This window comes from Pseudorasbora parva, chromosome 16 (genome assembly GCF_024679245.1).
Source record: "Pseudorasbora parva isolate DD20220531a chromosome 16, ASM2467924v1, whole genome shotgun sequence".
NCBI lineage: Eukaryota > Metazoa > Chordata > Actinopteri > Cypriniformes > Gobionidae > Pseudorasbora > Pseudorasbora parva.
Window position 1 is genome coordinate 28,743,502 of NC_090187.1, and position 27,931 is coordinate 28,771,432.

Consider the following 27,931-nt stretch of genomic DNA (forward strand, 5'->3'; position numbering starts at 1 on the left):
GACTTTTTGAATTTGTAATGAGGAAATAACAAACAATCCAACAAGCTTTACAAACACACTTTTTTTTTAAAAATCAAATAACAGAACAAAATATAAACCAAAATAGAAAATAAATAAGAACTGGCTTCGAGGCAGAGCTAAATGAAACTGTGCTGGAAGTGTGAGAGCAGTCAGTGTGGAATGAAAGCATCACTCCGGTACGTGAGAGAGATGGCGACACTGCAGGTGACTGTCTGCTGCCTCTACAAGATGGAGCGGATCTCTTTTTGGATCTCAGAAATGAGGATCTGAGACAGAAAGATGCCTACGATCTATAGATCAAACAGAAGAACTGTGTCAGGACAGCAGTGTGCATGGAGATTAATTTCTGTTTCTGCCAAACACCCACTGAAAAATGTATGAATGGAAAATACAGCATTGAATTGAGTGATATGGGATAAGAATACACACCATTCATTTTAAAAGCAACACAATCTTAAAAGGGGATATAACTATGCATAATTCAGGTTGTCTGTATCTATAGGCCTATCCTCAATTATATAAATTATTAAAAAGGTCACATGCAGAGGCATCACTGACCTATAATGAATAGACACAATATCCCCAGTTATGTGGTCTGTTTCTGCTCAGCCAATGAACATTTGAAAATAAAGCCATTCCAGCTGAATGGACTTTTGCCTGTCTTTGAGAAAACGGTAGGAAAGTTGGTTTTTCATGTCTGTGTGAATCACTGTTTCTGAATGGTTGAGTGAATGATTGAATAACTCACTCACTCACAAACCCACCCACTCACTCACTCACAAACCCACTTACTCACAAACCCACACACCCACTCACTCACTCACTCACTCACTCACTCACTCACTCACTCACTCACTCACTCACTCACTCACTCACTCACAAACCCACACACCCAATCACCCACTCACTCACTCACTCACTCACTCACTCACTCACTCACTCACTCACTAACCAACTCACTCACAAACCCACACACACAATCACCCACTCACTCACAAACCCACACACCCAATCACCCACTCACTCACTCACCCACTCACTCACTCACTCACTCACTCACTCACTCACTCACTCACTCACAAACCCACACACCCAATCATCCACTCACTCACATACCCACACACCCAATCACCCACTCACTCACTAACCCACTCACTCACTCACTCACTCACTCACAAACCCACACACCCAATCACCCACTCACTCACTCCCTCACATTTACAAACCCACACACCCAATCACCCACTCACTCACTCACTCACTCACTCACTCACTCACTCACTCACTCACTCACTCACTCACTCACTCACTCACTCACAAACCCACACACCAATCACTCACTCACTCACTCACAAACCCACACACCCAATCACCCACTCACTCACTCACTCACTCACTCACTCACAAACCCACACACCCAATCACCCACTCACCCACTCACTCACTCACTCACTCACTCACTCACTCACTCAATCACTAACCAACTCACTCACTCACTCACAACCCCCCCCCACACACACACACACCCACTCACTCATAAACCCACCCACCCACTCACTAACCCACTCACCTACTCACTCACTAACCCATCCACCTACTCACTCATAGCCCCCCCACCCACTCACTCACTAAGCCACCCCCATCCACTCACAAACACACTCACTCACAAACTCACTCACTCACTCACTCACTCACTCACTCACTCACTCACTCACTCACTCACAAACACACCCACTCACTCACTCACCCACCCACTCACTCACTCACCCACCCACCCACTCACTCACTCACAAACACACCCACTCACTCACTCACTCACCCACCCACTCACTCACTCACTCACAAACACACCCACTCACTCACTCACTCACCCACCCACTCACTTACTCACTCACAAACCCATCCACCCACTCACCCACAAACCACACTCAATCACCCACTCACCCACTCACTCACTTACCCACCCACCCAATGCACAGCAAATGTGATGCTATGCAAAAAGTATGATGTTTCATTATTTATTATTGGTACACTACTGTAACTTTCCATTTCTGTTTCCAAAAGGCCTGTTCAAACCAAGAACAATAACTATAATGACAACAATACAAATATATTATAAAAATCATTCTAAATAGAAACAAATAGCAGTCAACTCAACACCTCAATTTTAACGAAAATGGCTGAGAGAAACAATATCTGAAAATGGAAAGATCCCACTGACCTTGGTTTGTATCAATGGTTTGTTTGTATCAATCCTTCCTCTCTTCCTTCTCTGTTAATATCTCTACTGCTAAAATCCCACTACCACAACAAAATGAACAATTATTCTGATTCTCACACACTTTTCAAAACCTCTCTTCTTAATCCTCCTTCTCCCCATCCTTCATCAAGCCCAACAGCTGACGGCTTTGCCACATTCTTCATAAATAAAACAAAAACCATCAGCTGCCAATTTTTTTCACACCACAAACTGTCACACACATCTTAACAGCTATACACATTCTCCCCTATTTCTTTTTGCTCTTGGAGGCAGAAGTCACCAAACTTATCCTTTCCAATCACCCTACTACCTGTCCGCGTAATCCTATCCCTACTCATATCCTTAAAGCCATTTCTTCTTCTGTTGTACCCTCACTTACATCAACAACACCACTGCATAAAACCCACTCTAAATCCAGTACTTCTAGAAAATTACATAACGGTTTCGTTCTTTATTTCATTGTTAAAACACTTGGAATAAGTCGTGTTCAACTAAGTCTCTACCTTTCTTACACAGAACAATCTCCTGGAAAGCAACCAGTCTGGTTTCAAAAGTGGCCACTCAACTGAGACTGCCCTGTCCTCGGTTATTGAAGCTCTGAGACTGGCAAGAGCAGCTTCCGAATTCTCAGTACTTCTCTTGGTGGATCTGTCTGCTGATTTTGACACGGATAACCACCAGATCCTCCTGTCAACCCTCAAGACAAAGAGCATCTCTGGAACCGCACTACAATGGTTCAAGTCTTAACACGCAGAAGGATCCTTCAGGGTGTCGTGGATGGGTGAGGTGTCTAAGTTGCAACCTCTAGCTACTGGGGTGCCTCAGGGCTCAGTGCTTGGACCACTTCTCTTCTCCATCTACATGTCCTTAAGAAAGATGTTTTTTTCCTATCATTGCTATGCTGATAATACACAATTCTACCTGTCATTCCAGCATGATAATTCAACGTCAGCTGCTTGCATCTCGGCCTGCCAGACATACATTTCTTGCTGGATGAAGGACCTCCCTTCAACTCTTTGTGAAGACAGAATTGCTTGTGGCAGTGTTAATTTAATTGACAAATAATTTTCATAAACACCCTATTTTACTGACGAAAGCGAGACGGTAACCAATTTGACAAAAAAATTTGGATGACAAAAACTATTACGAACATCTACTGTCATTTTCGTCAATATATGTCAACTAAATCTACTGTAGATTTAGTCAGCTAAAATCTTATGATTAAAAATAAAATAAAAATTCAGGTGACTAAAATATGATTACAACTAAATTTAATTTTAGTCAAAAGACTGGCTGAAACTAAATCAAAATTTGCTGTCAAAATTACCACTGGCTTGTGGTCTCAGTCAATCCAACACTTCATCACATTTTCTCCATTAAGCTAGGCTCGTGAACCATAACTCCTTCCAGGACAACCAGGATCCTCAGTGTTTAGACTGATGATCAGATAAACTTCACAGACCACAAAGCTAGAGCTTCCCAGTTTTGCAGATTTGCCTTATACAACATTAGGAGGATCAGGCCCTTTCTATCGGAGCATACTGCTACACAACTTTTTGACCAAACTCTGGTTTATCCACACTGGGATATAATGCTCCCTTGGCAGGCGTTCCAGTATTTGCTGTCAAACCTCTGCAACTGATCCAGAATGCTGTAGCAAGAGTCTTTAACAAGCTGAAGATCGCACCCGTCACACCTCTCCTCATAAAATTGCACTATTTGCCAATTGCCTCTCGCGTCAAATTCAAGAAACTGATGTTTGCCTACAGAACAACCACTGGCTCGATCTCCACCATACCTAAACTACTTCAGACCTACTACAAAGAGGCACAAAATGACTCTCATAATTAACTTGGCTGTTCAAAGCTGGTGGAATGACCTGTCTAAAGCTTGGAACATACTCTGCAAGAACAAAGAAATGTGTTCGTTTTCTCAAAGTGGCAAGAACAAGAACAAAAAAATTTGTTCTGGCCAGTACATTCCATACTTCATGACAAAAGCAGGTGCCGATCATCTGCGTTTCTCCGCATTAACCACGCCCTCTTTTAATGTATGACCAATCACACGATAGTTCTCGGACACCCGCAAGAAAGGAGAAAGCTCTGGGAGAAAGGACTTTTTTCTCTGTTCTTGTGGAGTATGTTGAAGCCTTAACTCAACCCAACCGGCTGAGTCTTTAGCCATTTTCAAGAAACTTTTCTTTTAAAGTTTCTTTTTTGGCAACACGACCAATAATACTAACTATTCTAAAAGGTGTGTTTTTAATTTTTTTATTTATATCATTGTGCTGTGCTAGAATAGCTGGGACTAGTCACACATTTGCATATTGTTGCCCTTTTGTTGGTTTGATTGCTTCTAGTGCTCATCTCATTCGTAATTCGCTATTTAAATAAAAGTGTCTGCATAATTAGTAAATGTAAATATCTTTGGAATAATTTTCAGAATTAATTTTAAATGATGAATGATAAAAACATTGACAGCCAATCAGAATCCATCCTGATTTATAGCGCTTAAGCATTTAAAAGCAGCAGATGACAGCACTCAGCGTCTCCTTAGAACAAACAAAACAATATTGTCTACTAATGTAGTCGATAATTGAGAGGTGCAAGGATGACATATTTTTGTAGGCCAACCTGGAATTTAAGTCAAGTCACCTTCATTTATACAACACAGATTGCTTCAAAGCAGCTTTATAGTGATTATAGGAAATGCATTCTGTTTTTGTTGAAAGGTTTTTGATTAATTTATGTTGTAAAAACTGATTAGCTATTTAATTTGGTGCCATTTAAACAACACCATCTTCAATTAAAACAGAAAACCCCAATGTGTTATGGACCCCATCTGCACTGCAACAGCATTTGGTGGCCCTTAGAAAGGTAAATCCATGAAAAAGGCGACAGCATTTACAAGCATGCTGTTAACATTGCCCTGGTTCCCTCGACAAAAAAACCCAATAAGATTTTTCTATTAGCTTTATGATAAAGAAAATAAAGTTACAAAAGCTTACGATTATTACGTTTTGTTCATTGTGATCTATGTTTTATGACTTTTGAAGTGTGAATAAATTCAAAATCTAAATGTAGACTATAAACGAACTACACCGTGGTCACATTACTTTAACATCACCATTACTAAGCTTCAGGCAATTATTTCAGTCTTTGTTTAAAAATATTCAAAGTTATAATAGTTTGTGAGAGCGTGATTATAAACACATGAGGCTGTGTAAGGGGACAAGTGAGTAGATTAGTTACTTCAGGACGATGGAACCCGAAGTGCTAAAATGCTAACTGGTTTCTGGGTTTTAGCCTACAAAAATACGTCATCCCGTCTCCACTCTATATATTTATCTTTATAGTTATGGTTCTTGATGTGAAAATGGGCCATTCGTTCGAGGTTCATTTGTTGTGGTTTCAAGCTATACGACTCCTTCCAAGTACTTTCATATAGCCTAGCCTATGTTCTCTCCTTTATTAACAGATATGAGAGGGCACAGTTTCCAGGAAAGTCCATCCCAACGTATAATATTATATAATTTATATTTTTACATATAAAACATCAAAAAATATTATAGGCCTACCAAAGTGATTTAGGGTAAGGCATAATCATGGCTTGGAAGATGGTTTTATGTTAAACGCTCATTATTTCAAAAGTTATATTGTGTAGCTTTAATAATTGTCAATAGTTATGTGTAATGGTTAATATTGATTTACAAAGCTGTTGTGATGTCAAAACCCTGAAGACTAAGTGGTTTCCTTAAGATTTTCCTGTGGGTTTTTATAATGGAGTAAAATGCACACTGAAAATCTGTTATGTTTATTTATTTATTTTATTTTATTTTTAAGCATATCTAATAAGTAATTAGGTAAAACTGTTTGGGGTGTGAGTTTGTGTAATTTACGATATAACATCCAAGTATCATCAACTTACCACAGACCTTATTTTACTTATAAACTGAAAACCCATTATAAAAACCCCTTAGGGAAATCTTGAGGGAACCACTGGCAAATTAGTCCTCCGGGTTTTAACATCAAGACTGCGGCACCCTATTCAGTTCAATGCTTGTTTCTGCTGTACCGACCAATCAGCATCCACGATTGGAACGCCCAAGGCTATTTGAGAAACTTGCTAAATTCAGAACCACATACTAGCATACTGGTACTTACTATTCCTGCCATAGAAAGATATGGTAAAAAATAAATAAATAAGAGTATGCTAGTATGCGGTTCAGAATTCAGCAACTGAAATCATTCAGCTGAATGTTACCTGTGGTAAAGCGAGACTCAGAGTCAGTGCACCAACTAACAGCAGGTGAGATTCAATCCATATTACAGCTCTGTCTGCACAGCCCACCGGGTAGATGGATTTAGTGGCATCCAGGTTGTTCTGTGTCTGAACCCCAAAGCCACACATGGTGTTGATCACAGTCTGAAAGAGACAAAAAGAAGGAGTTCTTGACTTTACTGCTTTGTCTTTTCAGATGTTATTAGTCTTTAAGCAGCAGGGGGCAGTAATGTTTTAGCCTCATCTGTCATGTTAACTTAATGCGTCTCATTTTAAATCCATAGTAGGTTATACAAATACAACGTGATTAGTAGTTTTGATAAAATAAGCACACTATATATACTATGCATATTTTGCCACGTATAGGAACCAGAATTATTATCTGGGGAGCTTTTGTGGTAGCAAGAGTACTCAAAGTAGGTGTAAAAAGTAGCCCTTTTAAAAGTACTCAAGAGTAGTGAGTATTATGTTATGAATGTTATTCCACCTTATACCTTGCTAATAAAAAAATGTAGCTTACTCTTTTATGGATAATTCTCAGTTAGAGCAAACGAACCTGAGATCACCAACAGTATTTTAAATATTTCTTTGACTATTTCTTTTTATTTTACTACTAGAACTAAAAATACAGCCATGTAATATTTGAGAAAGCAACTATCTGATAACATTTATGACAACCATTCTGAAGAGGTTTTCTTGCGGTTAATTAAAAAAGGTTTTACATTAACAATTCTATGTAAAATGAAGAGTTTCTTTTCTTTTCAAGACACATTCATTGTACTGCTTTAATTTCAATAGATGTTTTCTCTGTAAAAAGAATACACTTAAGAAATCAGAGTAACTCACAATTTTCCCCACTGAACATTTTTTGCTTGCAATTAAAAAATAAATAAACCTGATTTAAATATAAATCTAATGTTTTATTTTATATAAGTTATTTGCTACATGGACTACAATTTTAAATCGCCATGTGTGAACAAATAAATATGCACTTCAATATGCTGACAAATCAGGTTTATGTGTTTATATGTTAAACCAAATCGTTGTAAGGGACAAACATCTAGTAGTGATGATCGGTTAATGCCTAATGAAGCCTGGCAAACAATCAAGCTAAAGTGAAGTATTTCCAGCAGATGGCACCACGAGCTTATGCAGCGCAAACAGAATACGGACCATGTGTGCGTGTATTAGAAAATGTAATATTCTGTGGCCAATTTTTCGTAATTGTTTAAAGCTACACTGTGTAACTTTTTTAGTTAATTCTTAGCTAAAAACGCTTAGTTCTTTCAAACATATATGTGCTCATTAATGTATTTACTTCTTTCAAGTAATAAAGTATTCTCATAAGTTTATAATATGCCATTGAAAATACATACGGGTGAGGGGTTCGAATGCTGGTCGCCATGTTTCCCCTCCATCTTGAAAGTACATTAGCCAAAGAGGGACATACCCGTAAATTCAAGCTTTGCCTTTCGCGTTTTAACACTCGATGGCACAGTGTCAAATGTGAAGAGGGGGATTGCCATGTTAATCTTGGACTAAATCGGCCACCGCAGGAGTTAAAACGAAATCAGAATTGAGAGGAACAGAAACTAATATTCACTTGATGGTCATATACCTTTACATATACCTTTATTAGATGGGGGAAAATATCATACAGTATAGCTTTAAGGCAATTTGACTATTGCAGTCATCATACAGTAGCTACTACCACTTACCCTCTTTCATAAAGCATGCGCTTCTCACTCTAGGCTGGTCGCTATGGTTGATTTGACGTGAGTCACGTGTGACACAAGGAGACACAGGACTGATTAATAGTCTTAGCCGTTGACAGGAGAATAAATAAACATAATGTAGCGACGGCAGGTTTAGGGAAAATAGCGCAGTAAAAGTACAGATACAGCATTTAAAATGTACTCAAGTAAAAGTACACTGTTTTTAAACTACCAAAAAAAAGTTAAATTCCTGAGAAAAACTACTCAATTACAGTAACGAAAGTAATTTGTAAATTAATTACTTTACACACCACTGCAAGCAACAATAGGGCCTATAGCAACTAATACCCTGACATGAGGTACATATTTAGTGCTTTTGATTATGTTGCACTGTGCATGGGGTGCACAGTTGATACATTCATTTCCCAGAATGTATGAAATTAAATAGCATTACCCCCGTAATGCTATTTAATTTAATACATTCTGGGTTTTTGAGATTTAATTGGATTCCCATGCATGCTAAACATGGACAAAGTGTCTAAAAATAAGTTGGACGTTTGATGGAGTATTTCTGTGCCAAAAGTAATCCTTCCAGTTTCGAAAAGTTTTTTTTTTTTTCCTTCTCGAGTGGGTCTGCGTGACCTGCCACAAAGGCGGAATTTCCGTGCAGGCACTCCCGGAAGGGCGCGCGCGCGCATGCTTCGACCAGAGCGCAAAAGCAGCATGCACATCAAATCAAAGCGATTTGCTTTTGCTCGGCTTTAGAGAAGTCGTCGGCTGCGCTGCACATAACACAGGACTTCAGCAAATCAACAGTGTCACCAAAGAAGTGCATTTAGACAACCCTTTGTTCCCTACATTTCGGTGATGATTGATTTATAAACAATTAAGGCCCAGTTCAACTCCGGATTTGCAGATCATCTAATGCTGAAAGATGGAGCGATCCCAGCGATAAAGGTTCACAGTCATGTGTTGTAACCGCGAGCGGTGAGTAGTACTGCTTTGTGTGTGTGTGTAGCAATTAAGAGCGCATAAAGTTAACAAACATGAACGTGCTCTTTAGCTCCGCCCACATATGCCTTCAGCCACTCGGTTTTATTCGGAAATATTTGGCAGCGTATTTCTTTTGAAAAATATGATAAAACTAAAGACTTTTCGCAGATTTCCCATTCAGCTTTTTACAAATTGAGTGTGAGCATTTCACCATGCTTTTTGACCTGAGGATGTTGAGTTCTCTTTTGTGGGTTGCTGATGTAGAATGCAGGTCAAGGTCATAATCTAGACATATGCAGTTTTCAATTGAATTGCTGTACCAGGAATTTACTTAACATTGTGTGGTCTAATCAAAAACATCAATCACCTTTTGCTACAGAGATTTCACACAGCTTTCAGTATTAATTCACAAGAAACCATACAGACCATAAAGATATTTTTAATGGCTGAAAGGGCATAGCTACAATCCCTCTTTCAACAGTATATTTTTTTCCCGAACAAACCGAACCCATGTCATCCCAGAACAGGTCGCCATTAAATACTGCTATGAGTCATTTTCATATCTTCAGCCCAGATGCTGCCATAGAGAAGTGCCATTGTCTCTGTGCGAACAGCTGTTTGAAAGAATCACAGAATTGTCTGTCATTCCTTTCGCTTCAAACAACATGTTTGAATACTGGAAGATAATTAAACCCATAAACCACACAGCTTTTCTCCCTCAGCATCATAAATGTGGCATAGTTCCTCATTTCGTTCTTTTTTTTGTTTGTTTGAAAGAATTGCATTTTGTCCACTGACCTGTTTAGAAAGTGTTTATCCAGCAATCACCGTAGACATTTGCCAAGGGAGCAGAGACCATAATATTTAGGTCTGCCAAGGAGTCGCCCTATATCAGTGATCTATGTTCTGTTTAAGTATCTTATCAGCATTTAGACACGTCTCATGGATTGAATTGAAGCACACATTTAGCATATCAGCCAAGCAGCTGCTTTGGGCATCACGCCAAATGGCATTTGCTGTCTTGAGAGGCAAGAAAGCAATTCAGAAGACATACATTCTTCTCAAATTGCTATTATGACTGTAGAAATTGAAACTTTGAATTACAGATACAACTGGTAAGCCCAATCTGTTTAACTTCACAAAGCTTTTACTGATGCGATTCTAACAGGGGTAGTAATTAGCAGCACAGGCCATCATCGTTAAAGATGAAGGCACAAAGGACATTCTGAATCTGTCTTTCATGGCACTTTGTTGCAGAGTGCAATAAACCAATGACCACACAGTTTTGCAGAGCCTGATGAGATGAAAAATAATACAGCTTTGCCTTTGCACTATGCTACACTGAGAACAAAGACTGAGAACAAAAGGGAAGGGATTGCGTTCAAATAAAGGATCAAAATGAAGGATCACTGTATAACTGAACTCAAATGTTACATTTTGCCTGCGCGTGCAAAGCTTGCCGCCTTAATGCTAGAGTGTTTTAGGTGGTTGCCAGTGTTTTTCAGTGGCTAAAGCTTTTTGAGGACTATTATTGATGTTTATTGGCCAAATTTTAGGTTATTTATTAATTATTATTAATGGCCAAAGTATACTTCACTTTTTACACGTACGTGTGACATGAATTTCATTATCAAAAAAGTATGTGTGTGTTGAACGTGCACCGCTGGATTTTTGAAGAATGCACATGCGCAATTGCGCATTAAATGTTTTTGCAGTATTTAGATAATTCATATTCATAATTCATGTGGTAGGGTTCTTAAAATTGCACATGCGCAAAACGCATATGTACGTGTACAAGTCAAAAGAAGAATACTTTGTGCGAATACGATCAGATATGGTCAAGTATACTTTTGGTTATAAAAGTCTCTATGATGTTTTGAGTCCTATAAGCTTATGGCTTGGGTACATATTGGAACTTTTTTCTCTCTTTATCATCCACTAGGTGAAAATATTTTCTGATCTCTTAGAAAAGTTTTTAAACTTCTGAATTATGTTCTGAATTAAAACAAATAAGTTTAAAGTGTATATATATATATATATATATATATATATATATATATATATATATATATATATATATATATATATATATTTTTTTTTTTTTTTATATAAATAAAATGTTTTGCATATTGTGATAGTTCATTATTTTCCATAATGTAATAATAAATATTAAACTTTCATATATTTTAGAATCATTGCACACCAACTGTTTGCAAAACAATAAAATAAATATTTCAGGTTTTTTATTGTTTTAATACGGATGATTTTGGCATACAGCTCATGAAAACCCAATATTCCTACCTCAAAAAATTAGCATATTTCATCCGACCAATAAAAGAAAAGTGTTTTTAATACAAAAAAAGTCAACCTTCAAATAATTATGTTCAGTTATGCACTCAATACTTGGTCGGGAATCCTTTTGCAGAAATGACTGCTTCAATGTGGCGTGGCATGGAGGCGATCAGCCTGTGGCACTGCTGAGGTGTTATGGAGGCCCAGGATGCTTCGATAGCGGCCTTAAGCTCATCCAGAGTGTTGGGTCTTGCGTCTCTCAACTTTCTCTTCACAATATCCCACAGATTCTCTATGGGGTTCAGGTCAGGAGAGTTGGCAGGCCAACTGAGCACAGTAATACCATGGTCAGTAAACCATTTGCCAGTGGTTTTGGCACTGTGAGCAGGTGCCAGGTCGTGCTGAAAAACGAAATCATCTCCATAAAGCTTTTTAGCAGATGGAAGCATGAAGTGCTCCAAAATCTCCTGATAGCTATCTGCATTGACCCTGCCCTTGATAAAACACAGTGGACCAACACCAGCAGCTGACATGGCACCCCAGACCATCACTGACTGTGGGTACTTGACACTGGACTTCAGGCATTTTGGCATTTCCTTCTCCCCAGTCTTCCTCCAGACTCTGGCACCTTGATTTCCAAATTACATGCAAAATTAGCTTTCATCCGAAAAAAGTACTTTGGACCACTAAACAAAACAAGCCAGTGCTGCTTCTCCTTCTCCACAATCTTCCTCAGGGTCCGGTCACCTCTTCTCGTTGTGCAGCGTTTTTTTTGCCACACTTTTTCCTTCCCACAGACTTCCCACTGAGGTGCCTTGATACAGCACTCTGGGAACAGCCTATTCGTTCAGAAATTTCTTTCTGTGTCTTACCCTCTCGCTTGAGGGTGTCAATGATGGCCTTCTGGACAGGGTTGGGTCGGCAGTCTTACCCATGATTGCGGTTTTGAGTAATGAACCAGGCTGGGAGTTTTTTAAAAGCCTCAGGAATCTTTTGCAGGTGTTTAGAGTTAATTAGTTGATTCAGATGATTAGGTTAATAGCTCGTTTAGAGAACCTTTTCATGATATGCTAATTTTTTGAGACGTTGTTGGGTTGGGTTTTCATGAGCTGTATGCCAAAATCATCAGTATTAAAACAATAAAAGACCTGAAATATTTCAGTTGGTGTGCAATGAATCTAAAATATATGAACGTTTAATTTATATCATTACATTATGGAAAATAAGAATATAATGACACCTGTGTGTGTGTGTGTGTGTGTGTGTGTAAATATATATATATATATATATATATATATATATATATATATATATATATATATATATATATATATATATATATATATATATATATATATATATATATATATTAGTCCTGGGCAACGATTAAAATGTTTAATGATTTTCTGTTATTAATCGCAGTATGCGCGAAATTCATTAATGAATACAAAAGTGGTGCTAAATGAACAAAAGTGCAATAACATGGTTTGCAAACACTTTAAACAAATAAGGTGTTTTTTACAACAGTTAAAAGTTAGTAACAGTTATTTCAATATTTCTACAATATTTCTTGTAAATATCAACTTAAACAATAATTTAATCAAATTAAATTAAATTGGTGGTATACATATATTGATTCTGTAGTAATATTATCATCAGTGTTCTGTCAGCTTTTACATAGGCCTACTTAAATCTGCATATTTGTGATATTCACCCCAGGGCGTTATTTAATTTTATAAAGGCCATTTTTTTTAAAAATCTTATTAAATGTATGGATCGTCTTTCATGTTAAATTCTTACATTTGATTAATAAATTCAGTTATAATAGTAAAAACACTATAGACTGTTACCAATCAAATTAAAAAATTTAAACTGCAAAAAATACAGCTGCAATAAATAATGTTATAAGATTGATGTTCTAAAAAACATGCAATCATACTTTTAAATATAACCACCAATAGGGGGCAGTAAGTGATCGTCTTCATAAGTGAGTCATTGAGTCGTTTATTCAAATGATTAATTCAAAACGCTGAATCATTTAGTAACAAAACACTGCGATGAGTGTTGCTTTGGACCTTTTTTTCATTGGTGAAATCATGGGTGAAATGGAACAAAAAAGGTAGTTTTGCTCTAAAATTTAAGTAACTTAATATTAATTAGGCTACTTGTTTATTGAACAAGGCTACACCATTCATGCTACACAATTCACGATTGCAAAGTCGACTTGCGTTATTAACACTTTTTATCAGCTGTTGAACGGCCTGTTTGAGTTTAAATGCAGTTTTCAATAAATTGCCTACTCTCTATTGTTTCTTCTTTTGGCATTTTGAAGCAGCACTTACAACCCGGTTATGATCCACTAGTGCGAAATGTGTAAAACTTGCAATGAATCTCCTGGTCTTAAGATTTTGTTCAGGAGTGTATATATTTTGTAATGATACATATGGCCATTAACTTTTAAATGCATAATTTAAACTGCAAACACGAGGAGAGTCTCTACATTAAAGACCCACAAATGGCAGATCAACGCGCTACTACATTTTTCTCCGATACGGTAGGAAATTAAATTGAATATGGAAGATTTTAAACAGTGATGATGATTGACAGGGCAGTTTTAAACGGTGACGGGATGCACGTAACTAAGCAACAGAGTCCGTTAAAGATGATAAAGTAGTAAGTCCCTAAGCTTGTATAATGTACTCTTCTGTTACACTCTCAAAAGTATGTATTTTTTATTCACAAAAAGTACATACTTCTAGGTCGTAGTACAAGTAGGCGAATTGGGACGCAGTTAGTTATCCTAACTTCATGGCATGAGATCTCGTCACACCCCTAGCTATTATTGTGTACAATCTATTTAAATTATATTTAAACAAAAAAAAAGAAATTAATTGAAAAAGAGATGATACCATTTATGTGTTGCACATTCTTTCTGGAAAAAAAAGCATCAGTGCAACTTCTGAAAGTGACCAGCTGTGTTTTAGAAAAAAAAAAGATTGACAATATAATTTGAACATCAATGTAAACAAACAAAAAATGTTATGCAAATATTTACAGTTTTTCTCAATTGCTAAAACACTAAAACCCATTGGCTGAACAAAGTTTTCAGTTGCCTGAACTTATTTAGCTAATTGTACAGTATGTTGTCAATACCTTCAATTATTTCACACAGTAAAACACAATTTTCATTTTCATCAGATCTCAATTAGACTTTTCAGCAAAAGCCTAAACACATTCTCATTCTCAAAACACATTCTGCACATGCCATCCAAACTGATAAACTCAAGTGGCAACAATCAAATACAAATGGAGAACACAATGTCGTTGATTGAACGTAACAACTCAAAATTGATTTAACCTGTTTCAAATGATGACACAACCCATATAAGTACAGTGCGTTGTAGGCTTTATACTGTACAATGAACAATTTGTATGGCCCTGAACATTGTGCTGAACAGTACTGACTGCTCAATAGATTTTGACTGGTTGCAGGTTTATTCCAACAAAGAACAAGAATTACAGTATCACAGAGTCAAAGGACAAGTTTGTGAGATGCAGGGTACAGTACTGTAAAAATCAGCCCGATCCAATGGAAATGCATATCTATAGCACAAATTGTATGTATCGTGTGATTTATATTAGTTTTATGTGCATGTTATGCTGTTTTCGCGTGCATATGATACACACTTTATAATGTTATGTGCACACACTCCACACAACTAAACCTACCCAATGGGGTGACAATGCAAATCATATGCACGTGGCTTATAAATCGCACAATAAATACAATTAATACACCACTGAACCTACCCAAGCTTGTTATATGCTCGCACCCCACACCGCTAAACCTACCCAATGGGGTGACGATGCATAGCATATGCACGTAAAAACTAATTTTGGCGTATAAATCACGATATATAATTTGTGATGTGTCTTGCGAAAGTATTCTGCCCCCTTGAACTTTGCAACATTTTGCCACATTTCAGGCTTCAAACATAAATATATAAAACTGTATTTTTTGTGAAGAATCAACAACAAGTGGGACACAATCATGAAGTGGAATGAAATTTGTTGGATATTTCAAACTTTTTTAACAAATCAAAAACTGAAAAATTGGACGTGCAAAATTATTGGGCCCCTTTACTTTCAGTGCAGCAAACTCTCTCCAGAAGTTCAGTGAGGATCTCTGAATGATCCAATGTTGACCTAAATGACTAATGATGATAAATAGAATCCACCTGTGTGTAATAATGTCTCCGTTTAAATGAACCTGCACTGTGATGGTCTCAGAGGTCCGTTTAAAGCGCAGAGAGCATCATGAAGAACAAGGAACACACCAGGCAGGTCCGAGATACTGTTGTGGAGAAGTTTAAAATCGGATTTGGATACAAAAAGATTTCCCAAGCTTTAAAAATCCCAAGGAGCACTGTGCAAGCGATGATATTGAAATGCAAGGAGTATCAGACCACTGCATATCTACCAAGACTTGGCCGTCCCTCTAAACTTTCAGCTCATACAAGGAGAAGATTGATCAGAGATGCAGCCAAGAGGCCCATGATCACTCTGGATGAACTGCAGAGATCTACCGCTGAGGTGGGAGACTCTGTCCATTAGTGTTGCACGGTATACCGGTACTAGAAAAGTATTGCGATACCTTGCTACTACAAACGGTACGATATTTTTATTAGTATCGGTACTTTAAGGAGTAGAGCGCTAACATGAGCTGTATTCTTCGGATCTCTGCTTCCACTGTTCACTAAACATTGGAAGTAGAAGAGTTAAATATATACACGCAGCGCAAACAGAAATACGCGCGCATGATAAGAAAAAGCACAGCGCGGGACGTGCTCGCGCTGCCGGACTCTGAACTGAAGCGCGCCCACACACACACATACACACACCTTTCAGACAACATGCGGTCGCGATTCAGTTCATTCACGGATTATTATTTGGGTTTGAATGGTCAAACATATGTAAAAATGCACGGTCTGGTGAGTATTCAGGTAAACAAAGTCGGATATGTCTTTAGTAAACATACAGCTGAGGTAATGAGAGCCGTGCAGGTCTTAAGCCAGACCTACTATTCTGTGTGATTAATGTTAATCAAACACCAATAAAAAATAGAAAACCACCACATGCTTGGCTAAATAACTAAAATATGTATTTTAATTCTCCTAATATGTGGTTTTCCGAGGTAAATATACCATTACATAATTACGTTGTCACCATGAACATTTAAGAACATTTTTAAATTTAAAGGGGCGAAACTGGGGTAATATAAAACAATATTTTAAAGTTGAAATGTAATTATAATGATTTAAAGTATCAGTCCCACCTGTGCAAAGCAACTTATAAAGCGCCATATGATTCTTAGCCTCACACAGATCTCATATCTGCTTATTTTAAGTCCAGTTTCATTTATTCATAACTGCAGATTAAAGCTTGGTGTGTATAGGTGTTCACTCTCACCTCTTCTGGTAGAGGCGTGCAGCATGAGAAGGGAACTGCACACCTCTCAGTGCTGGGGTTTGATGGGGTGCAGTTGAAGTAAAGGTTCCAGGACCAGTCGGTGTAGTTGTTCCAGCCACAGCATTTGAACTGCAAGGAGCAGCGAGGAAGGAAGGGAGATGAAATATTTTTAGAAACTGTCTCTCAGACCACATATTCACATCCTATCTGCTGAACCTATGATCATTTTTTATTTTGAGGAGGACAAGGAGGAAGGTGTAACATCTGAAGAGGCAGGAGAACATACTGTACTGTATTGTACATTTGCTCATTTTGAGAGCCATGCATGTGTTGAGTTCACATTGCCATATTTTCCAAACTCAGTTAGTAATAAAATAGGGAGAGTTTACCTAAAAATTATAATTTTGGGTTTTCGAAATGTGTGAGTTATTTAAAAACAATATGATGAATCGACTTGAATTCCATTATTTGTTGTTGGCATTGCCAGATGATGATCTGGTTCAATTTTCATGAAAATCAGATACACTTTAGCTGGTATAGGAGGAGTTTGAAAGTAGCAAAATAATTTTTTTTTTGTGGTTCAAAAGTTATTAGCATTAACGTGAGTGCAACTTTTGCATTTGGTGGTGCTAGAGAGAGAGTTAGATACTCACGCAAAATGTGTTATACTGACAGTTGAGACTGTTGTCTATCCTTTGTGCCATATTTCATAGATAGTAAAGTAAAGAATAATAAGAACGACTACAATTGCACTAGGTAAATTTGGCAGCACAACTGTTTTTTTAACCAAATCAGCATATCAAAATGATTTCTTCATGTGACACTAAAGACTGGAGTAATATTGCTGAAAATTCAGCTTTGCCACCACTTGAATAAATTAGACTTAAAAATATATTAAAATAATAATAACAGTTTGATCACATAATTAAAGCATTTGTGAGCATAAGAGATTTAAAAAAAAAAAATACTTGAATCCATCAATGCATATTGGACAAAAAAAATATAATACATTTTGACACTAAAACAGCTAGTGCATACTGTAAATAAAACCTTTTTTATTGGAGAAAAGCATATGACTTCTTATGGTGTCTAGTATTCTTTTGCATGTGGCCAGATGCATTACAAATCTGCACTGACTGAACATGGTAAAAAATCCTACCTCTTTTTGGATGTAGTCCATTAGGTTTTGAAGGTCCAGGTCATCTCGATAATGCACAATGGCTTTTTTCACAAATTTCCCCAGAGCATCGCGAGTCTGTGAACATGACACTTCATACAGCCTAGCCTCCAAGTATATTTCCATACGTACATAAAATCAAACACTTACATCTGGGTTGTATATGCATATGTAATTGTGCTACGGGAGACAGGTCGACAGCACTAATTCACCATGGCGGCTCTAATAGCATATGCTTTAGTGTGGTGATTAACTCTTGGGGCCCCCCCTGAGCTCTCTCCTTCTCCCCTGTCAGTTCCTCTAACGCTGGCATGTTCAAGCACCTCTGAATGTCATTAACAGGAAGCCTCCTAGAAAGCCTCCATCGAAACGGAACATTTGGTCCCACTTTGAAGTGGAAAAGCTCTTTAATCATTAAGCAGCGAAGATGCTTGATGCGATGTCGTTAAACTGCCCTCCCAGTTTAACGGTGTATAGTGTGATGTACTACACTCAAACTTTTCCTGGACTGTAGAACTTCAAGATTCCACTCGTATGATGAGGTAATTGTAGACCGATAGGAAACTTTATAGCTAGAATTGACCTTATGGGTAAGATGAACAATGGAAGTGAATGGTGAATTGCTTTTAAATTGACTTGCTATACCATGAGATGGACTTAGAGACTGAGAGATGACTGCTAAAAGAGGTTAACCCTCCCCAACCAAGCCAAAGCCTAATGTTACAATTAATCTTTAACAGCCCTTAGTGTATGAAAGTCGTGACAATGAAATACACTTCATGTGATAGCCTGTATCCCATATCAGTGCTGCAGAAAACACATCTAGTTTATAAACTATGGGTTCAAGTGAAAGCCCACCTGGTCAGAGTAGAAGAAGCCCAGGATTGCAATGGCCATTTGGGTAAGAAAGACCAGGGTAAGACTAAATGAGAACTAGAGAAAGAGGAAAGATTATCATCTTACTAATTATAATTGTCTTAAACTGCGATTTTAAATAAAGGATCAAACTTAAAGGGATAGTTCACCAAAAAATGAAAATTTGCCCATGATTTTCTCTCCCTCAAGTCATCCCAGGTGTGTATGACACTCTTCTTTCAGACAAAAAAAAATCTGTTGTATTATAAAATGTCCTGACTCTTCTAAGCTTTATAATGGCAGTGATTGTTGTTATGTTTTTGAAGTCCATAAAATGCATGTGTCCGTTATTTAACGTGCTCCACATGGCTCAGGGGGGTTAATAAAAGCCTTCTGAAGCGAATCGATGCATTTGTGTGAGGAAAAATATCCATATTTAAAACTTTATAAAGTAATGTTCCGACCCCATATGGAAAAAGTCTGGAAAGTGCCTCTGCAGTTCAAAATGCTTACACTACCAGTTACACTTGTAAGAATTTTAAACTGCGAGCAGCACTTTCAACACTTTTTCCATTAGTTGAACACAGTAAGCGTTAGGCCTGAACTTTATAAAGTTTTAAATATGGATATTTTTTCTTACACAAATGCATTCATTTGCTTCTGAAGGCTGCTGTCCTGCAGAGTTTAGGGCCCCGTTTACACGTACATGGTTATTTTTATAAACGGAGACATTTCTCTTCGTTTGCGCCATTCATTTACACGCAAACGGAGAATTTGCCTCTGAAAACGAGTCCTTCTAAAAACTCCGGCCAGAGTGGAGATTTTGAAAATCTTCGTTTGCACGTTTGTATGTAAACGGAGACAAACGGGTGTTTAGGTAGCCAACGTCACAGTATGCGCCAGAGTCAAAAGTGCGACCTATGTTTACATGTGATCATGGAAGCGTTCAGAGCAGCAGTCGCATTTATGTTGGTCCAAACTCTTCTCGTGTGTTTGCATTTGCAAATACAGCAGCTCCATAATGTCTAGGAGCAGAGACGAATGAGTGCTCGGACGTCAGCAATTTTGCAACAACTTCTCCCTCCAACACTAAGAACTAGCCCAGCACCGCCGGGATTCTCATTGGCTTACATGGGCTTGAGCTTCTCGTTACACCGCCACCTACAGGTTTGGCATGCTCTTGACCATATATACACGGGTATGTGTGCACAATGGTATTATTAAAACCGGAGAGGTTGAAAAAGTCAGTTTATGAAAATAGCCGCCCACGTGTAAATGTAGCCTAGCTCCAACCTTGATCAAACTCACCTGCCTGTAATTTCAAAGTAATCCTGAAGAGCTTGATTAGCTGGTTCAGGTTTGCTTGATAAGGGCTGGAACTAAACTCTGCAGGACAATGGGCCTCGAGGACAAGGGTTGAGAGTGCCTGATATAACAGACAAATATAAAGCTTGGAAGAGCCAGAAATCTGAAAGAAAAATGTTATATACACCTAGGATGTCTTGAGGGTGAGTAAATCATGGGCTAGTTTTCATTTTTGGGTGAGCTAACCCTTTAACGGATAAATAACAGATCTACACAGAGAAGACTGGGGCTAGTTGTCACACATTCTACTCTTCACACTGTATGTTTATTTTTGAGACTTTAAATGTCTTGGCTACAGAAGGTATTGAACATTTCCACCCTTTTTTCCATTCCGAGGGAGAAAATTTTGGATCGCCTGAAATAAAACAAGCAAGCTGTTATTGTTTGTAATAGATTGATAACTCTAATTGATAGAATGACCAATCAAATTGCTGCATATTAAAATGCAACAATTCTTTTCAAACTTATTGGTTTGGTGTTGTGTGTAACCTTTGCTGTCATCTTTGCGTTCATTCACATGCGGTGACAATGACGGGTGCACAAAGTTGGCTGTACAGTTGTTCTGGAGAAAACGATATTATCAGCTCATTTCAATTTATCATATAGCCACAATGTGGGCAGATCAGTAATATAGTTGATACAGTTAATTTACTAATTAATTTTATTTGGATATTCAGTTAAAAACAGAGATCGGAATTTTAGTGTCTCAAAAGGAGAATATGTACCATCTACATCAGAGCCTGCTTCAGCTTTCTATATGGAGGCAGCGAGTGAAGTGGCACCAGAGGCTTTCCATTTTAAGGACACACACGTTTCATCACTGGAGCGTATCGGTGAGACTTTAACATCACAAATTGGCACAAAAACAAATGGCTTGTCTGTAATTGATGAACTGCCTCTACAACCAGTGATGACCATATTGACATGGCTTGACTAGTTCAGCAAACAATGCTGCATTTCCAAAGCATGTCGGGATTTTCCCAAACCGTGCGCAGAAAAAGTGTTTATCTGTGTTGGATTCAAAGACTTCGCAGGTCATGTATCAGACACCAAGCCAGCAAATATAATCCCCTTGTCCTTTGTAAATACGAGCCAATTAAAGCAACCCGTAAAACCCAGGGAACTGTTTTAAACCAGCTCTTTTGGGATGACTGCACATTTGTGGAGAGAAACTGTGAACACATGAAAATGGTCAGTTGCATTATGGTCTGTGCAAACCAAGACATTGCTTTGCGTGGCCAGAGGGAAAATCAAGAGGCCTTACATAAAGGATTTTTTTTCAGAACTGTTTGGTTGAACTGCCAACCATGAACCAAACGTGCAAAATGATATCGAGGAGATACCCAAAAACCGCAGACTAATGCTGCATTCACCTGCTATCGGAATTATCGTAAATACTAGTTTCCTAGTTTAAAAAAATTGACACGAACGCCCGCCCAAGTCAAAAATCTAAATGTGATGAGCTCGTAATCAGACGTAACGTAATTAGTAGGGCTGCGCAATATATCGAAATTATCAAAATATCGCAATTGTGATATTAAAATGATGATTTTAATAAGCTACTTCAACATTGTGAAAAAGTGTACGTTTTAGGTCAAAGCTGCTACACATATAGCAGAGAATAGACTGGGCACACGACTGTTACTTATGTAACTTGCTTGACGTTAAAAAGAGTTATTAAACGCAATGACTTGCGAAAAACAACAACTTGCAGTCTCACTCTGTCTGCTGTCTGACACACACACCGAAACATGCGCATAAGCCACCTCTCAGAAAGCGTGGGATCCCTTCAGTTCAGTTTTGTGTCTGCATTACCTTTGCATTATATTTTTTGTTTGTTTTGTGACAGATTTTTCACTGTTGGTCACTTTCAGAAGTTATAGTGATACTTTCTTTTTTCCAGAAAGAATGTGAAACACAAATTGTATCATTCTCAGTTTTTAAATATTTTTTTAATACAATTTAAATAGATTTTACACACTAATTGCAATATCGTATCGAATATCGCATTATTTAACAAGGTATTGCATATCGCATTTTTCTTCAATATTGCACAGCCCTAATAATTAGAGTAGAAAATCAGAATGAGTTACTAGAATATACAGCCTCCCTACTTCTACCAAAGATCAAGGCTGAGTTGAATGAGACGCCATACACCTACTACGCGATTATGGCTGATTAATGCAAGGATATATCAGATGTGAGCTGGTGGCTGTGGGTGGGAAGCTCAGTATTTTTTTTTTTTTTTAATGATTTTTTTATCATAATTTTATGAGTTGGAAAATGCTGGAACACCACATTACTTACAGGTATTTAGTTGTGCCATTTGAGGCTTTTCCTTATTTACAAAAAAATGATTCTAATTGCCTGCACAAAATATGATGGCATTGTAATAACACTTTCGCTTTACTTAATTGTCACATCCTTGACACAAGGAGTGAAAATCGTTTGTGCATAGATCACAGCAGCAATGCAGAACAAGGAATGATTAACTAAAATTAACTACAAAAAATAAATACACTGGCTTGGGCCTTAATGCAACGGTACCTTTCTGTGATGGGAGCATTGAAAACATTGTGTCTTGAATGGCTCGAGTTCTTGATGATTTTCCTCACCTTCCTCGGGCAGCGCTCGGGGTAAATATCCTGAAGGGATGGGATGTTGGCGGCTCTCACTACCCTCTGCAGGGCATTACAACTGAGTGCACTTAGGACGCTTTCAATATTGCAGTTGTAAAAAGTCCTGAGGATGTGTGGGCTCATGCTGAACCTCTTCAATCGCCTGAAGAAGAAGAGCCACTACTGTGCCTTCCTAACAGACTTCTGTGTGTGCGTTGTCCATGTAAAGTCCTCAGTGATGTGGATGCCGAGGAACTTGGAGCTGACACTACTGTGTCGCCGATTGATGGTGATGGGGGTGTGTGCTGCCCTCTATCATCTGAAATCTACTATCAGATCCTTAGTCTTGGCAAAACTGAGGAAGAGGTGGTTTTCCTGGAACCACATTAACAATATATATAATGTAACAATAGAGTTACATTGTTACAGTTACAAGTTACAGTGCTGCAGTTCACAAATTGGCCGGTTGATGGAGGATTATGTGGAGGATTACCTGGAGCTCTATCGCAAGTTGTGCTGGGATGATGAAACTTTGAAACAGTGTTTCTGGAGTGGGATGGACTATATCCTCGGCCAGATGCTGCACTTGGGGGAGAATCACTGTCCGTTCATCAGAGAAGTCAGGTCCAAGTAGACAGTTCTTAAATGAGACAGAAGTGTGCTGGCTCATCAATCCACCACAGAGCTCATCTCTGTCAAGCCAACTACACTCTCTATCATGGATGACCCGATCCCATCCAATATGAGCCTCTGCCCCTGTAATCGTGATAGTGCCCTTTTCGATCATACCACATTGCCCCTGGAACGGAACCTGATTTCGAAGGCTAATAGGTTAGTTAGTTCCTGTGTTAGTTAGTTCCTGTGTCAGGGCTCGACAATAAGGACTGCCCGATGGCCCGGGGTTAGCGTGAAAGACTCTCGGGCCAGTTGACGGAACTGTCACTTGCCCGCTTGAGCCAGTACTGCATCTTCACTGAAGTTAATAATTTGTGCATTTGTAAGTTTTGCCTATTTAAATATTCAAGCACACATAAACGAGAAAGTGTCTCTCAGTTTGGTTCTCAGGCGGCACAGCAACACTAGCTAAAGTGCACCCACACGTCTCACAGCATGCAAATACTCACACAAAATTGTCAAAATGTCTTGTCGAGTAGCATTGTAAACATAGTCGTTTATGTCTTTTAAATGAACGTAAACATGAAATAGGTCAGTCGCCGCCAGCGTTTTTGTGATTTTCACAAGTTTCATGGCCCACAGAATGTCAAGACAAATATATTAAAAGAAAGATCAGATCCTTTATGCTTTATTCTAGTGTCACACATTCTTTTTTAATCAACACTTGAATGTAGGTATGCTTCATGAAAAAAGCTGAGAAAAATGTTGCTTTTTTGTAAAAGACTAATGTTACATCCCAGATGGGATTCAGAACGATGATCAAAACACAGCTGGAGTAGATGTTAGATCGAGTCCATCAACACATCAAAGATTTAATCCTATAGCTCGTCCTGGGTCGACATTTCATTCAATAACACAGCCGTTTTGATTTAGATGCTGTTTATTGCTGATGATCACATTCTTTTTCATATACATCTGCTTATGTGCGATAGCTCGGTTCTGTTTCTTCTTCGCCTGTGTTTTGAACAGGAGATTGTGTACTGGTTCAGGAGATGTGTGATAGCACCCCCTAGCGTATAACAGTGAAAACAGGGAACTCCGGAAAATATTTGTCAGTGGCAGGGACGCATTTTCTCCTTATACAGTCTATGGTTCTCATAAAAGACGAGATGACAACACTCACTGCTCTTGACTGAATACATTTTTTAAGGGTTAATCTGTATTTATACAGTGAAGACTATGAAGTGATATATTACATTTGGTTACTATTTCTGTAGCCTACCTGAAAATCTAGTTTTGACCTACATGGAAAACCTGAAAATAACTGTTTTTCATTTGTATGTTTGTTCTGTTGTATTTGTGCTGTTGCTCGTAATTCTATTATTTGTTTTGTATCATTTGTTGTCTTTAACAATATTTTTTTGAAAATATATATGAGTTAGGCTTTTTAGAGCTAACCTTATTATTATGGTTACATGGATAACAAACAATAACTAGGCCTATTTTATGTGTATTTGTTTAATGTGCTTCAGTTAAGTCTTTATTGCATTCTAGTTAGTCTCTTTAGTTACTAATTACGTTCAGTTGTCATTTAGTTTCCCGTATTTATACTCCGTCTCACTCAGTCCATAGTCAGTTCTGGTCTTTATGTGAGTAGTTAATGTTATGTTGATATATGCTGCAGCTGTATGCTCTTTGTGTTCATTAAATATATTAATATTTGATCTTTGTTGTTATGACTCTGTTAACTACCACATCAGTTGTGACAGATTTCATATCATAACCTTTTAGTTACTAAAATACACCCCATGTGACAACTAGCCCTGGTCTTATGTCTATAGAGAAAAGGAGTTTTAACTACTGAAAAGATAATCATTTAATCATTACTATTTCTGTTATTTAGTGACACATAGTAATTCAGTTTCTACTCACAATTTTAAGGAGCCGTATATTTTCCCGCAGGGCTCCGATGCATCCACAGAATGTGACGAAGAACATGACCACCCCCACCACAATGAGAACCACAGCAGGATCAATGAGGAACGTGTCACGCACTGTGTCTGTGGAGAAAGAAAAACAGTAACCTTTTAACTTATCCACACACATCTGCAGTTTATTCTATCAGGTGAGAAACACACAAAATAGTCATACCTGTAGCTTTTTGAATGTTGGCATATACCCCAATGGCTACAATAAGGAGAGAAAACACCTAAAAAGAATAAACATCAGTAAATTATTAGAAAATAATGCGCACCAGAGGTGGTAATGCGGCCACAGTGATTTGCATCGTGAATTAATTTTATAATAATTCAGTGGCCCAGAATCAGTTATTCCGCTTGTACTACTGTTACCACACCTCAAAGCATGTTTAAATTATGTATTTCAAGACATTTATCTGGTTTTTGTCCCTAAAATGCTTGTGTGTAGAAATTCTTACGGATATAATCCTACATTTCATTCAAAAACAATATCTTAGAGCTTATAACATAGGCTTCAGCAACTGATAGCAGACTAATGCACTTTTTAGAGAAAGATGAAGTTTATCTGCTTCAAGAACAGTGCCATTACCTCACTAGTGAGAAATGTCATGTAGCTTTTAAGTTTAAACTATTTTACTGATAAAATCATCAGAACATCACTGGCAACAGGATTCTGTGCGTTTGTGTGTCCGCATCATATGTGTTTACTATATTTATTTACTTGGTCAGTGTCGCTTTGGGTTTTGGTTATATTGCTGTTGTGGGCTGTAAGGGCCTTTAAAATAACTGAAATTATTTGGGGAATAGATATGGACATGTAATGTGGTCAAGACCTTCCATCCTTTGGATGAAACCGAGGTCCTGACTCTCTGTGAACATTAAAACAAATCGCATGGCACTTCTGGGGTAGGGGTGTAACCCTGGGGTCCTGGCCAAATTCTCTCCATTGGCCCTTACCAATCATAGTCTCCTAAAAATCCCCATCCACTAAATTGGCTCTATCACCCTCTCTCCTCTCCACCTATCACTGGTGTGTAGTGAGCGCACATGCGCCGTTGTGCTGTGGCTGCCATCGCATCATCCAAGTGGATTCTGCACACTGGTGGTGGTTGAGGAGAGCCCCCTGACATGAGTGTAAAATGGTTTGGGTGTACAGTAGTTTATCAACCAATCAGATTCAAGCATTAAACTGTCCATAGTATAACTTGAAATCAACTGCACAACAATCATGTAAAGTCACAAAATATAGTTACTATATACACACTCGTATAGGTCAGATATTGCCAATTATTCACAAAAATTTAACCTTTCATTGAAGTAAAACAATTGAATAATTAATGGCACCCTTTTTTAATGCTTGATGAGTTTGGATAGCATCTGATGAAAGATCAGACACCATTCTTCCATACAGAATCTCTGCAGATCTATGCTGATACACTCTCCTCTTCAGTTTTCTATAGGGTTCAGGGGACTGGTATGGACATGCCAGAAGCGTAATTTTATGCTCAGTGACACCATAGGACCCGGTCCCATTTGAGTTTGTTTTTGGATGAGAGCAGAGGATTTTTCTTGAAACCTCCCAAAAAACTGGTGATGTAGGTTTTATTCTCGCCCAGGGACTCAACTATTTTATGCAGTTCTCCAGCTGTTATCCTTGGAGAGTCTTTGGTCACTCAAACTTTCCTCCCTGCTGTGCATTAAGACAATATAATAGACGCGCACACGTCCTCTTCCGGGCAGTTTCTCAATCCTTCTAGTTTCCTGTTGATTGAAACTTCTGAGTGATTGCCCTGATGATGGAAATGGGATTTTTCAATGCTTCAATTTCCTACAGCCACTTTCTATTTTGCGAAGCTCAACAATCTTTTGCCGCACATCAGAACTATATTCTTTGCTTTTACTCATTGTGATGAATGATTAAGGGAAGCTGGTCTTTGCGTTACCATATATTTATACTTTTGTGAAACGGGAAGCCATGGCTGGACAATTTCATGTTTTTAGTCACCCTGGTGTGCTAACAACTGCAAATCTGAAGGGAAATATACTTCAGATATATTTTACTCATAAATATTTCTCACATTCATTAGTTTTACTTCAATGAATGTTTCAATTTTTTGATTAATTTTTCAATGGAAGATCAAAAGGATAAATGATGCAGATTTATTTTTCAGAGCCTTCTTTGATCATATTTACCAAGGGTGACAATAATTCTGACCTCGACTGTATGGGTTTTTCTACATACATTATTAATTATTATTATTATTATTATTATTATTATTATTATTATTATT

At 37.9% G+C, this 27,931-nt stretch overlaps 1 protein-coding gene across 1 annotated transcript; it reads right to left on the reverse strand.

Moving 5' to 3' along the window:
• Positions 1–117: 117 nt before the first annotated feature.
• Positions 118–25,948, reverse strand: tspan33b (tetraspanin 33b). The gene is made up of 8 exons (XM_067419436.1): positions 25,916–25,948; positions 25,813–25,870; positions 25,594–25,721; positions 19,067–19,141; positions 18,191–18,286; positions 17,032–17,160; positions 6,545–6,706; positions 118–311 (listed from the first exon to the last, which is right to left on the reverse strand). The coding sequence occupies exons 1-8, from the start codon at positions 25,946–25,948 to the stop codon at positions 243–245; spliced, it is 750 nt and encodes a 249-aa protein (XP_067275537.1). The 3' UTR covers positions 118–242.
• Between the last annotated feature and the right edge of the window lie 1,983 nt (positions 25,949–27,931).